The following is a 13,127-nucleotide window of genomic DNA, read 5'->3' as shown; positions in this document are numbered from 1 at the left end:
TCTGCTCCATGCATCAGGGTATTTTTAAACCTTCCTCAGGGGCAGGGGGTGTTTGCTGCAGCCCAGGCTGCAGATGAAGACTGGGCTATGCCAATACTTAACCCCAGAGGATCTTGCCCCTTTGCTCAGGGTCAGCCTGATGGGCACATTTGGGGCCAGGAGGGCATTTGACCCCCCCGTGGTCAGTTGGGATGGACTGGAGGGGTGTAGCTTCTACCTGGGATCTCTTGGGCGTATATTAACAAGCGTTTATAGAAGGATGCTGGCTGCTGAGGTCCCGTGCTTTGCCTGTGATGGGTTCAGGTGCGATATCTTGTGTTATGTCAAGGTTGGTGGCAGATTTATAAAGAGTTTAGAGGCTGGGTTTGTGTGGCCTGGTTTGGACAGGGCTGATCTTGCTTCGGGCAGGGGTTGGACTGGATGTGACCTCTGGAGGGGACAGTATGGGACAGAGCATGGCGGGAGGCAAAACATTTCCAGCTTCCCTTAGGAGTGCCAGTTTTTGAGCTTGGATGGGGGGTATTTCAATTCTTCCTGTATTAGGAGCACTAGTATTGACAAGCCAGATCAGACAGGCCAGCATCTACGTCTGGTGGGTAGCCAAGAAGATGGGAGAAAATCCCCCAAGCGTGGAAGAACCTCGCTGCAGAAAAGCTTTCTTCTTGGCCACCCGTGAGTCGGAGGCTGGTCCATGCCCTGCAGCAGAAGGGTTTATATCCCTTCGAAAGCAGCTGTTAATGCCTTTCTTTTTTTGGTTAGTGCTATTATGACTGGATATTTTTATTATTTGCACAAATGTTCGGGCCTTTTTTGAACCCTGCTAAGTACTCTTGGCTTCCTTGACATCTTGTGGCAGCAAGTTCCCCGGGCTTTCCCCTGCGGGGTGGAAGACAGGACTGGGTGGGTTGCTTTGATTGGGTTTGCAATTTATTGCCTTTCATTTTCCCTCATGGTCCCTTTGTTCATGCATAATGAAGCCGAGCAAATAGATGTGCCGGGGTGAGCCGAGCCAGCTTGCTAATTGCTCTCTTTCTCTTGTTAATGGAAATTCCTCCACTTTATTTTGCCAGGGGTTTATTAGTCCAATTGCTGCCTTTGTGTGGGGGAAAATATTTCCTCTTATAAATGCCCTTGATGAAGGCTGCATGCTGGGACTCTTGTGGGCATGGAGACAAGGCTGCAGCTGTGAGGGGAGGTTCAGAGCAGCCTGGGATGGGAGGTGGCCATACCAGTTCCCAGTAGGCCTCATTCACTCAAGGCTGTCTTATACTGCCGCAACTCCATTGCTGGGCATGAAACTAGAGACCCTGGGCATGTCTACACATGCATTTATGCGGCTTAAATTTACTGCGCAGTAAGTGGGAATAGGCTGGCGTCTACACGTGCAGGCATTAAAGTGCATTAATGCTGTGTGTGGACTGACTTGGGACTAAAGTTAGTCCCAAGTCAGTCCACACATAGTGTTACTGCGCAGTAAGGTGTTGACATGTGCATTACTGTGCAGTAGCTAATTGGGTGTAAATTTGCTACCTGCATGATGCAGGTATCAAATTTATGCTCAAGTCGGCATAAGTCACCACATTTACTGTGCAATATGGGCATGCATGTGTAAATGCGCATCCGTACTGTGCAGTAATTTTGGTTACTGCGCAGTAAAAGCGGACGTGTAGACACACCCACTGTGACCAAGTTTTCTTCCTGAGGCTATACTGGAACAGGAACCCAAGGGGAAGAAAGTAGAAAGCATGAAGAAAACATGGCCCTGGAAAGGCTCCTTTTCAGTAGCTCTCATGGGACAATTTCTCAGGCCAAATGCCCCAGGCGGGTCCTCACTGGTCTTGAAGATGGTGGCAGAGGTCCCAGGAGCAGTCTGGAAGCGTGGGGACAGGGACCGATGGATGGTTATCCCCTTCCCCAGAGAGGGAGCCCATTTGGTGAGGAGGGATCGAGTCTAGCCTGAGGCATTATTTAGGGATCATCATGGCCACAGCATAGGAATGAATGAAGGCAGCCCCATGACCCCAACTGAGCTCTGTGGGATTTCATGGCCTCCAGCATCCCTTCTTGATAATGGGCACGCCAACACCCATTGCCAGATCCAACTACCTTGGCATGGCAGTTGCTCCCAGATTTATCACTGTGCTCGAGCAGGCTCTGGCCACCATGAAGGAAATTGGTGTCATGGCCTTCGCCGTTATGATTTTGGTAGTCATCTCCAACACATCTATAGGTGCCAGTTTCCTTTTTATTCCCCTTCTTTGCTTTTCCGGATGTTACAAGAATATCACCCCAAAGTTGGAGAGTCCCCAGTATCCCGAAAGGTCGGACCCTGCCATCTTCCCTCCGACGCGTCTCCGGACTCTCATTAATATTAAGGTTTCCTCTACCAAATGCAATGGCTGGGAGGGAGGGCTGGCACGCTGCCTCAGAAGACAGGCCATCCTGAGCCTGCTTTTAATTAGGCTCATTTGGACTGGGGCTCAGAGGCTTAGTTACGATGCACAGCCCTGCCTGGCTGTTTAAATTGCAAGAATTAATCCTGTTTAGATGTGGTGGATCCTTCCTGGGCAGATCATTAGCCTGCTTTCCGCACCCTGTCACCACAGGCGCCACAAAACCCAGCCCTCCTTGCCCCGCGCCAGCCAGCACTTCCCGGCAGGGATGGGGAGAGCAAACATGAGCGTTCGTTAAGCTCAGGGAGCAGCAGGGTTCGGGGGGACAGTCAGGAGGAACCAGCTGAGCACTGGAGACCTCAGGATTTGCTCAGCTTCATAGTGCTGGGTGCAAGGGCAGGAGTTGGAGCACCGGTTCCAGGCCCCTCTGTCTTTGGACCAGATGTTGCATCTGGCATTTAAATGCTGGATTGCACATGGACCTGTTGCTTGCCCCGTCTGCAAAATAAGAGTGAGAGTGAGCACTTCTGCGAGTAGTGAAGGTGTCCTGTGGCTTTGGGCTATCCTTGGCCCAGCTGTAAATGGGCACCTGGTCATTCAAGCTGGATGTGCGGCCTCCCCATCACTCCTTTGCGTGCTGTTGGCTATAGAAAGGGGTGTTCTTTAGCCACACGAGCCTAGAGGGCTGCTAGATTGGGTGGGACCTTCCTGGACTTTAAAATTGGATGGGGACAAGGGTTGTTAGTGCATTTGATTATTTTGTATGACAGGAAGGGAGCCCGCAAAACCACAGCAAGCATCTTGCCTGGTGTGCTCAGACTCTACAGCTTCTCCGGCGTCTGCCGGGCTCCTGGCTTCTCTGTGCGTGCGATTCGTGCAGCGCTCATGCGAGGGCTTGACCCACACGGGAAGTTGCTCAACCCAAAAAGGAGGTTGCTCAGTCTGAAAAAAGGAGGGAGCTAGATCCTTTACTAGGGCTTGGGCATCTCCACCTCTTTGTGGCTCTGGCCCTCAGCCCTTTGAGGTGTTACGCGGCCTTCATCAACGTTCACAGGAGCTGAGGGATCTCAGGGCCACACCGCGCAAACCAGTCATCTCCATTCCTGGTGAGGTGAAAGCCTCTACTCGTAAATCTCTTGGGGGGCCTGGATCTTGCCAGACTTTTAGGCTCAGAGGAACACCCAGTCTTGGGGTAGCTGACCCAAACTTTCTGTCACTCACCGTTGCATGTCCTAATCAAGGAAAGCATGAAAGCAGTTTCCCAATCCAAGAGTCCATGTGCTTTGGGGTGTCTGTCCATCCATCCATCCATCCATCCATCCCAATCTATCCATCCATCCCAATACTCTCTGTCTGTCCAACCATCCATCCATCCCAATACTATCTATCTATCTATCTATCTATCTATCTATCTATCTATCCCAATACTCTCCATTTGTCCATCTGTCTGTTTGTCCATCCATCCATCCATCCATCCATCCATCCCAATACTATCTATCTATTTATCTACCTACCTATCTATGTATCATATTACTTTGGTCTATCACATAATTTTTTCTTTCTATCTATCTATCTATCTATCTATCTATCTATCTATCTATCTATCTGCTTTATACAACCAATTACACTTGTAGTACCTAAACATCTTCCCCATAGAATAAATAATGCTAGCAAAATCCCCAGTGAGTTTCATGGAGCCTTTAATCTCTTCTGCCTTCATGGGGCCAGAGCTCTCGTTGGTGTCAGGAGATTTTTGCAGGGTGGAGGGTTTCTGTGGGATAAGTTTGGGAATAAAAAGTGTGTCTGAATTGCAGGAACCACTGGTAGTGCGAAGGGCTTTTAAAGAGGAAGGCTGTGATTCCTTAAGGTAATCAGACTCTGGAGTCTGTGGGTCTTCTCTGGATGATTGCCCCATAGCCAGGTCCCCTCTCTTCACATGCTTCCCCCCTGGGCATTGCAGTCCATGTCCTAAAGGAGTGTAGCTGCCAAGGTGGTTCAGAGACAAGAAATCAGCTTTTCCTGTCAGTGGCTCCTGACCCACATTTGCTTTGAAAATTGGGACCAAAGCCTTAAACCAGCATCATCAGCTGGCGGGGAGCAGTGGGGGGATTTGGGGACAGGTCTGATGTATTCATGGCAAACTAGGTCATGGAGAAGGCAGGCAGTCACATTCTCTACCAGCTCGTTCCTCTGTGTTATCTTCTTATTCACCATCAAACATATTAATATATGGTAATTCAGGCTGGGAGCAACAAATGCGTGGGTCACTGTGGGAAAAGGGGGCAGCATTTCCTATGTGCTAGTTCTCATACCTTCAGTGGCCATCCTGGCACTTTGGTATTGATGGTGACTATCACTTGCAAGGGAGACATGGGATCCTGTTGGCAGCCCAGCCCACAGCATTGAACTATCTCCTCCAGTTGTCTTCCATCAATACTGTGGGCTCAGCCCCTGTGAAACACATCAGATGAAGCCCCTGGAGAGAAGGAGCAGTTGTCCAGCACAGGCCTGTTTCTCCCATTGCAACACTGGGAGGGTCCAGGCTCTAGTAAACTGGGCACCGGGGTAGCAATAGGCACTCAGGGGTCTATTCCCAGCTCAGCTGACGTGTGATCTTGTCTAAGCCTCATCCCCCAGTCCCTGGTTATCATACTTCTGGGGGCAGAGACCATCTCACTGTATATGTGATGATGTATGTCCAGTACCCAGTGCAAGGGAGCTGTGGACTCAGAAGAATAGTCCTCTGACTGCTCTTGAAATATTCGGAGATTCATTGATCGTTAGGGGCTGGAAGGGACCTTGCAGATCATCAGGTCTATGGGGAATAATAAATGGGACGAGTGAATATTTTTCAGAAAACAGCTGATTCTTTACATTCTACCAATATCAGTCATGTTTGCAGGTCAGATTCAACAAAGAGATTCGGCTGAAAAAGAAGCGAAAGGAAAAAAGTGCTTGAAAAAGTCAAGTAGTGTTGGAGAGTTGCCATAGCCATGACAGTGGAGGACATACACAAGAAGCAAGGGTTTTTTTGCTGACATTTTTTTAGTGGACCAACGGTGTAGTTCTATTGGTTCAATAAGAAGATACCCCTAAAAAAGGCCCTTCTTTCTCTGAAAAAAGCCAGTAATTTATTTCAATGTTTCTAGGCCATGGTTTCCTGTTCCGAAGCAGCGGTTCCTTTGGAAATGGTGTTTTTTCAAAACACCCTGGAATGAAATCCTCATGTGACCGCAAATGAATGCTTGTTTTTTTCCCCCTCCTTTTCATTGTATTGACCTGAAAAATCAAACTCAATAAGGTAGCAAACTCACCAAATAACTAATACAAACAGACGAGAAATGAAAGAAACAAACCAAACCAGTTCAAAAATAAAATAGTTTCAGGCTGCCCGAAACAATCGTCCGCCCCGATTTTTCGGTTTGATCAATGAACCTTGTTCCCACCATGACAGCAGCTGGCAGCACCAGATGTAGGGGCAGATAACATCTCTCGCGGGCAGCTCCCAAGCTGTCTGGAGCCTTTTCGTGTCTTTTCCTTGGAAACAGAAGCGTTCCCGGGCAGGCACAGGCGTGTCTGCTCCGTGCCCAGGTACAACATTGCTCTGAACCCGCTGTCCAGCTGTGGCTTGCAACCGCTGCAGCCAGGGGAAAGGCTATTTTTGCCCCTTTGCGTGTGCAGCCCTGTGTACAGCTCCAGGACTTCCCTTTGCCTTCTCGCCAAGTCTGGTTTCGGTTCCTTGCACGTTAGATTAACGCAACCCGGGAAGCAGAACTGCTGTGTTGTGTTTGTTTAGAAACAAAAACCCAGCTTTCTCCGAGGGCGCGGAGCGGAGCGGTGCCCTCCTCTCCTGCAGCGAGGGACGGTAAGTCTGTTCGAAACAAAAACCGCATTGCAGCGAGGGAATGCCGCGTCCGTGGCCGTAATGCATGAGGAGCATCATATTGGCCTGCAGAGAAACACGGGAAAGGAAGCAGCACTGCCTCCCAGCTCTTCTGCTCCCTCTCAGAGGTTTCCTGTGCTGTGCTCTTATGAAAGGTCTCCGTAAAGTCCTTGTGCGCAGCCTAAGTTATTAAAGTGTAAAAGGGCACAAGGACTTTATGGAGGCCCTGTATTTCGCTTCCTTAAAACGTGCACCTGGCCATAAGTTTCACCCCCCGCTAGAAGCTGGCGTTTTCAAGACAGCCCACCTCCCCCTTCAAAACCTGAATGAATGACCCGTTTTTGCAACGCGTCTGTCTCTTAGCAGCTCAGTGGATTCATTTGAAATATATGGTGGAGGTTCAGGCTTTGAAAGTCTTCCAATGTTGTCGGACCTGACAATGTCTGAAAAGCTGCTGATTTCCATGCCGGGTGGCTCTCGGCCCTCCACTTGGTCTTCTGCTGTTGCAGAAGCACATCGCCCTTACTGAGACTTGACACCCCCGGATGCCTGTCTCCATCTCCGAGGGGTTGCAACAAGCGGTGATTTATTACTAGTTTAAAACATGCTCCGAGCCATGAGCTCGACCAGCCATTCGCTGAGTTGAGCTTGATGTTTGAGACCGTGCGTGGATGGGCATCTGGCATTATCCCTCCCATTCCCACTTCCCAAAAGCAGCACGTCGGCGAGACGTTTCCTCCGTTGGAGATGACGCTTGTGTCTCATCCAGGCGCGAGCGGTGGGGAATGGGTCATCTCAGCAACGAGGCAGCCTTGAGTTTGCCAAGTCCATGCTACGTCCCATTCAGCCTGTGTTTGGCTCCCGCGTTTCCTAATCCTCCGTACTAAAACACGGGCAGCGTATCACTGAGGGTGCTGTCGGCTTCCCAGATGGATCTGACTCCCTGTGTTTCAAGTTGTGCGAGTTGCCTCCCTGTAGCAGACGCGAGGCGGTATCTATTCCCATGAGCTTCAGGTTTCTCCAGTGGTTCGTGGATGGGATGGAGCTCTTCTATAGGACAGTCAGCAAAACAGGACGGCTATCCCTTTCTTTCACCCCTGTTTGATAGGGGTGACCAACCTGTGGCACGGGTACCACCAGTGGCACGAGCAGCCTCTACGTGTGGCACACTGGGGAGGGGGAGGCAGCACAGGGAGCAGAAAGCATGGCAGCAGAGCAGCTGGGGAGCACGGGGCAAGGAGCAGAAAGCAGAGCAGCAGATCAGGCAAGGGAAGGGGATTGGACTGGCACTTGAGGAAGGTGCTGGGCTAGTTTGTGGCCCACTGCTATATAAGGTCCATGCCTTGACACCTTCCCTTTCCTGGTCTGTCAATAGAGCCCTTTCTTCCACCTCCACTTTCCTCGGGTACGGTTCTCCTCAAAACTGCGATTCATTTAATAAATTAAAAAAAAAAAGGAAAAGCTCTATGGAAACGGTTATAAAAGGTTGCCTCAATCCTTCCCCTGTGTTGGGATAGTCCAGTAATGGGATAATGTGGCTCTGTAGCTCTGATGCTTTTGCATTGTTTGAATTGCATTTATTATTTCCCCCCCTCCCTAAGATCTGCTTTTGCCAGGATATGTTAAACTGTGTTTCTCTAACTCCATTACTAACCAGTCATTTTAATTTGTAGCTTGCAGAGGGCATGACCAGCTCAGCTCTAATTAACATGACAGCTTCTCGGTCCGATCTTCATGTATGTATGGCTTCATTTCTGACTTACTTACATGGGTTGGTGGGTTTTCCTAAAGAACATAGATACATGCATTTTAAAAAAAATGTCCAACATTTGGGCTATTGCTTTTGGTGACTCTGACTTCCTAGAAAAAGTCAGTTTGATGTGATGCCCGTGTTTTGTCGATCGTTTCCCTCAAAGCCAAGGGGAAGTGGGTGAGTTTGAGGACGGAGACTTGGGAAATGGCCAGCTCACTGTCCCTTTCATACCGTCTTCTGGGCAACCCATTTTGCTCTTCAGCTTCTAGCTTTGGCCACAGACTGTGTTGAAACCTATTGCATGAAGGGGAAATGGATTTGAGCCCCAAGTGTGAGATGAGATGGCTGTTAAACAGGCCCTCCACGGCACGTCTTGATGTTGTAGGCCTTGCCTAGCCAGCGGTAGAGAGAAAAGTACTTTCTCTTCATAAACAGGAATAGCACATGGAAAGTAAATGGCTAAAAGACAGTGCTAGCATCGGATGAAATGGGGATCAACCAGCCAGGAATTAATTCAGGCTGGGGACGTGGAGCTTGTGAAACCATCAGAGCAGAGAGGAGGAGACCAACACCTGATGATGCACTGGTTCATGAAAGGGCTTGCAAGACAGGGTTCAACGTGATAATATGGGCTGGGACTCAACGGGCGCGTCTACCCCTTCTCCTACGGCGACGTTGCTATGGCACTGTGCTTCCTTTTGGAAGTCCTAAAGCACGGTGCAGTAACTCCCCCGTATTGCACCGGGTGTGCAGCGCACGGTTATTTTTCACCACTACTTCACCATAGTGGTGCGCTCAAATGGGAGAGCTTGCCGCTATGGTGAAGTAGCTGCTGGACCCTGAAATCCTAGGGTTGGAAAGGACCTTGGAGATCATTTGATCTAACCCCTGTCATGACTGCAAGACTTGAGTGGATGGTGGATGGAGGATGTGCTGCCTCTATGCACTTGGAGGAGTCATTTATTTAAAGGCAGCATTATTTAAAGGGATGGGTTTTTAGGAGAGTCTCTGACTGCGCAGTTATAGCTGAGCTATATGGATAGCCGGGACATTGCCTAGTGGGTAGAGCCAGGAGTGGGCCTGGGGACTGCAGAGGTGGGGGGTCAGGAGCCCAGAGCCAGGGTCAGTGTTCAGGGGATCAGAGGCTTAATTACCAACCCAAGGGCGAGGTCCAAACCAGGCTCAGGAGTCAGGGAAATGCAAGGCTGCAATCCAGGAGCAAGCTGAAAGCAGGGTCGGGAACCAGGAAGGCCACAGAAGTTGCCAAAGCTGCTTAGGGAGCGGAGACCAGTGTCGTGCAGCCAGGCTCAGGTGCTGGAGGACTTCCTTAAAATCAGCCCCAGGACCAAGTAGAAGGAAGGAAACCAGGGGTCAGCTGGCCTTGATCGGTGGTTAGATGCTGCTGACCCCATTACAAGGGCTATAGGGCAGGAGCTGTGTGGAGCAAGGGCTGTCTAAAACCATCCTGCCTCTCATGGGTTTGTAACAGAGCATCATGTCTCGTCCCCACCTTGAGTTTTTCCCCAACGTTGGAAGCACGGGTGTTTCTTTGTCTTGTTCCTGCTTCACCCAGGGTTGATGCTGACCCATGAATTATAGAGCAAGCTCTTCCCTTCCCTTCTCAAGCCCTTCTCTTCCCACGGAAGCCAACAGGAGCTTCCTGTGACTCAGAAGTCAGAATTCAGCTTTATTAATTTCCATCTCCCTAATTTGAATGAACCCAGTTCATCCCTCCCTTCAAATGGCAGTACCTTGGACGGGTGCTTGGGTCCACTCCGAACCAAAGCAGTGACTAACACAACCCCTGGACCAGAGACGTGGAAGAAGTTCAGATCTCGGTCTGTATTGGAGCTTTCCGGCTCTTGAGGAAGTGGCAAAACAGAAGCCCCTTGGTTGTGATAAGTTTGATTGAAATACCTTATTTACTCCCGTATACTCCCTGAAAATTGGCCCTCCAAAATTAGGGGGGCATGTCTTAAGCACGGAAGCTGATTTCTGCAACTCGGTGAAAGCATGTTTCTCTCTCTTCTCTCTGACCAGCATCCAGCTGAGTGTCCCCCAAACTGACAGCAGCTTTTGGCTTGGCAGCAACTGGGAGAAGGTTGCAATGCTTTTGCCCAAAGCGGCCAGTGAGCTGGCTGAAGGCAAGCGAGCTTTTCCATGCGGTCGGCTTTCAGCCACAACTCTTTTTTTTCTCCCGGACAAAAAATCGTGGGTCTTATCTGGGGGTGTGTGGTATGTGAGAAAATACGGTAATGAAGTTTGGTGAGGTGGCAATGGACTCTTTCTGGCTGAACTAATTAAGCTGTTGGTAACGGCAGAGGACTGCGTTTTGCCTGATTCCTTTCCATGCAAAATATGGCATCTTCATGTCGAATTTGCGTAGTAGGGTAGGTGCTTTGTGTTCACGAGCTCACAGCCCCGTCTCTTCTTGCCGTAGATCCATCTTCCCCATTGAATAGAGGCAACTGCCTTTAAAATCCAGTCTATCCTCTGCCACAGGACAGTGTGTTCTCCTTTGTCCGTGCAGAGGTGGGTGGCTTTGCTGAGAATAACAATACAGAAAGAAAGGTCAGTAAATTGCCTTTTCTCTCCGCCTCTTTACCGGCATCTTTAATTGACATGAATATATTTCCATTTCAATTAAGCAAAATGTTGCAAGAGAAAGAAAGAGCCGTGAGTCATTCATTTAGTACAAAAGCAACCAAATCCCACGCAGCAATAAACTGATTCCTCTGGCCTGGACCAGGACCTTGGAAGAACGTGATTAAACATAATAAACCTCAAACTCTAAAGAGCTGGTGATGCCTCCCGGGGAAAACTTTGAAAACCATCCTGGTCTGGAGAACGTGGCACTGCGACAGCCCATGTATTTGTTCCTTCCTGCCTCCTCATTCTTTATTACAAGGGATCTTCGCATGAAAACGTGGTCTTTTGTTGCTTAGACATGAGGCTTGGGGTGGCTGCAGCTGGAAGAATTTACGTTAAATATTTGGAAAGACTTTTATGGCCCCAAAATTCAGGCCCAGTACCGAGTGCGTGGAGTGCTTTTGAGGTCCATTGGGCTCCATGTGCCCCTGCATGGGGCCTGAGTTTGGCCTGAAGAGCCCAGAGGGCAAGGAAATATGTTGGGAAGCGGGGCATGGATTTGCTCTACGTGGGGTATCCATCTCAGAGGACTTGCCCTTATGTCTTTAACACTTAAAATCACAGAAAATGAGGGTTGAAAGGTCACACCAATCCAACCCCCTGCTCAGAGCAGGACCAGCCCCAACTGCATTATCCCAGCCAAGGCTTTGTCCACCCGGGTCTTCAAAACCTTGAGTTCCTGTAGTCCCCAAGAGCTGCTGCCTTCATCTGCTGGGGAACCTATCAAGCCCTGGTGTCCAAACTGCCATGGGGCAATGAAACTTTGAAGAGAGGCGTCCTTTGGAGTAGACAATCTGCCAATCAGCACTCTTGAATCGGCCTCTTGCCACCAATAGGATGGCTGCATGGAAATTAGCCGTAGAGGAAGGGTGGCGATGTCGCAGCAGCTCTGCTTGAAGCCTTGCAAAAAGCCCTGACCTGATCCTGCTGATAGCCCTGTATAAATCCTAGCGGTTAGATGCAGCAGCCGTTAGTAACTCAGCTTAATTATAATGTCATTGCCCTAGATAGAGCCGTATGAGCAAGGCTGCGGGGCATCTTCCCATCAGGGCAAGTTTGGGGCGTCTGCAGTGTTCCCTCGGCCCCGTTCGCATCTCCTCTCTTCTCCTTCTCCTTCACAGCTCACCCTCGTAGAGTCATAGAAAATCATGGAAAATGAGGGTTGGTCACCTAGTCCAACCCCCTGCTCAAAACAGGACCAGCCCCAACTTGTCCACCCTTGGCTTTTGTGTTTGCCCTCTCGACCTCTTTCCTCTCACCGTATGAACCTGTGTTAGTTTGTGCCATCTTAAAAGCCCACCCTTGATCCCATTCACTTCTTCCATCACTGTCTCATCTCCCTTCTCCCTTGCATCTCTAAGCTTGAACGGGCTGCCTGGCGTTGCGCTTTTCTGACTCCATCCTGAGGCCATTTAAGTCTGTCGTTTGCCCCTTGCACTCTCTGGACAAAGTTTCCAATGGTCTCTTTGTCACCAAAACTCAGAGCCAGTGCTTCATCCTCCTCTTGTCATCCTTCTTCCATACAGATGACCAGATTCTTCTTCTAGACATCTTGCCCTCCTTTGGCTTTTGTGTCTGCCCACTTCTAGTTCTCTCCCTGCCTCTGATTGCTCCTTCGGGCTGTCATCTAGAGGCTCCTCCAGCTTTGGATGGGGGTCTTACAGGGCTCTGCCCTTGGTGCCTTTCTCTACCTGGATAATGTTATCCACAGACACAAATCAAGTGACCGTTCCTGTGCTGACGGCTCACAAATTGGTCTCTCTCTGCCCCAGACCCGTCTTCTTTCATCCAAACTAAAATCTCAACCTGTCTTTCTGTTTTGGTGCCTTCTTTTTGATATCTGACCATTGGCTCAATCCCAACAGGACAAAAAGTAAGCTCTTAACTTTTATCTCCTTCACTCACTTCAAACATGCTCCTTTGTGTCTTCTCCCATACTGTGTTGCATACTTGGAAGCAGCTCCCTCATTGCGTATCTTCAGGGATGGAAGGGACCCTGAAGAGGTCATCTACTCCAGTCTTCTGCTCTCAGCCATCCCAGACAAAGATTGGTTTTACCAATGACCGAGATGCCATTACATCTCTGTGGGTGCGTCTACACGTGCACATTTACTGCACAGTAACCAAAATTACTGTGCTGTACATGTGCATATCTGTGCTGTGCAGTAGATACGGTGACTTATGCTGACTTGAGCATAAATTTGATACCTGCAACATGCAGGTATCACACTTACTCCTGATTAGTTACTGTGCAGGAACATACGTGTAGACACCTTACTACACAGTAACACCATGTATGTGGACTGATTTGGGATTAACTTTAGCCCCAAGTCAGTCCACACACTGTTCATATGCTTTAATGCCTGTGCAGCAACTTAATGTGCAGTAAATTTAAACTGGTGTAAATGCATGTGTAGACGCACCCCATAATACCTCTGGAAGAACAAAA

At 49.4% G+C, this 13,127-nt stretch overlaps 1 protein-coding gene across 5 annotated transcripts in view; it reads left to right on the top strand.

The window, feature by feature from the left end:
- Positions 1 to 13,127, top strand: part of DYSF (dysferlin) — a 202,251-nt gene that overhangs the window by 127,957 nt on the left and 61,167 nt on the right. For 3 of the 5 annotated variants that reach the window (XM_090035143.1, XM_090035141.1, XM_090035140.1), the window contains one exon: positions 7,950 to 8,012. The exons of the other annotated variants lie outside the window; for them this stretch is intronic. In XM_090035143.1, coding sequence (XP_089891269.1) covers positions 7,950 to 8,012 — 63 coding nt within the window. The remainder of the gene's footprint in view (positions 1 to 7,949; positions 8,013 to 13,127) is intronic. 5 annotated transcript variants of the gene reach the window in all.

This window comes from Crocodylus siamensis, chromosome 2 (assembly GCF_052110815.1).
Source record: "Crocodylus siamensis isolate JL-2025a chromosome 2, ASM5211081v1, whole genome shotgun sequence".
NCBI classification, from domain to species: Eukaryota; Metazoa; Chordata; order Crocodylia; family Crocodylidae; genus Crocodylus; species Crocodylus siamensis.
Note: the sequence above shows the minus strand (reverse complement) of the source record. Positions and strands in the feature narration are given on the sequence as shown.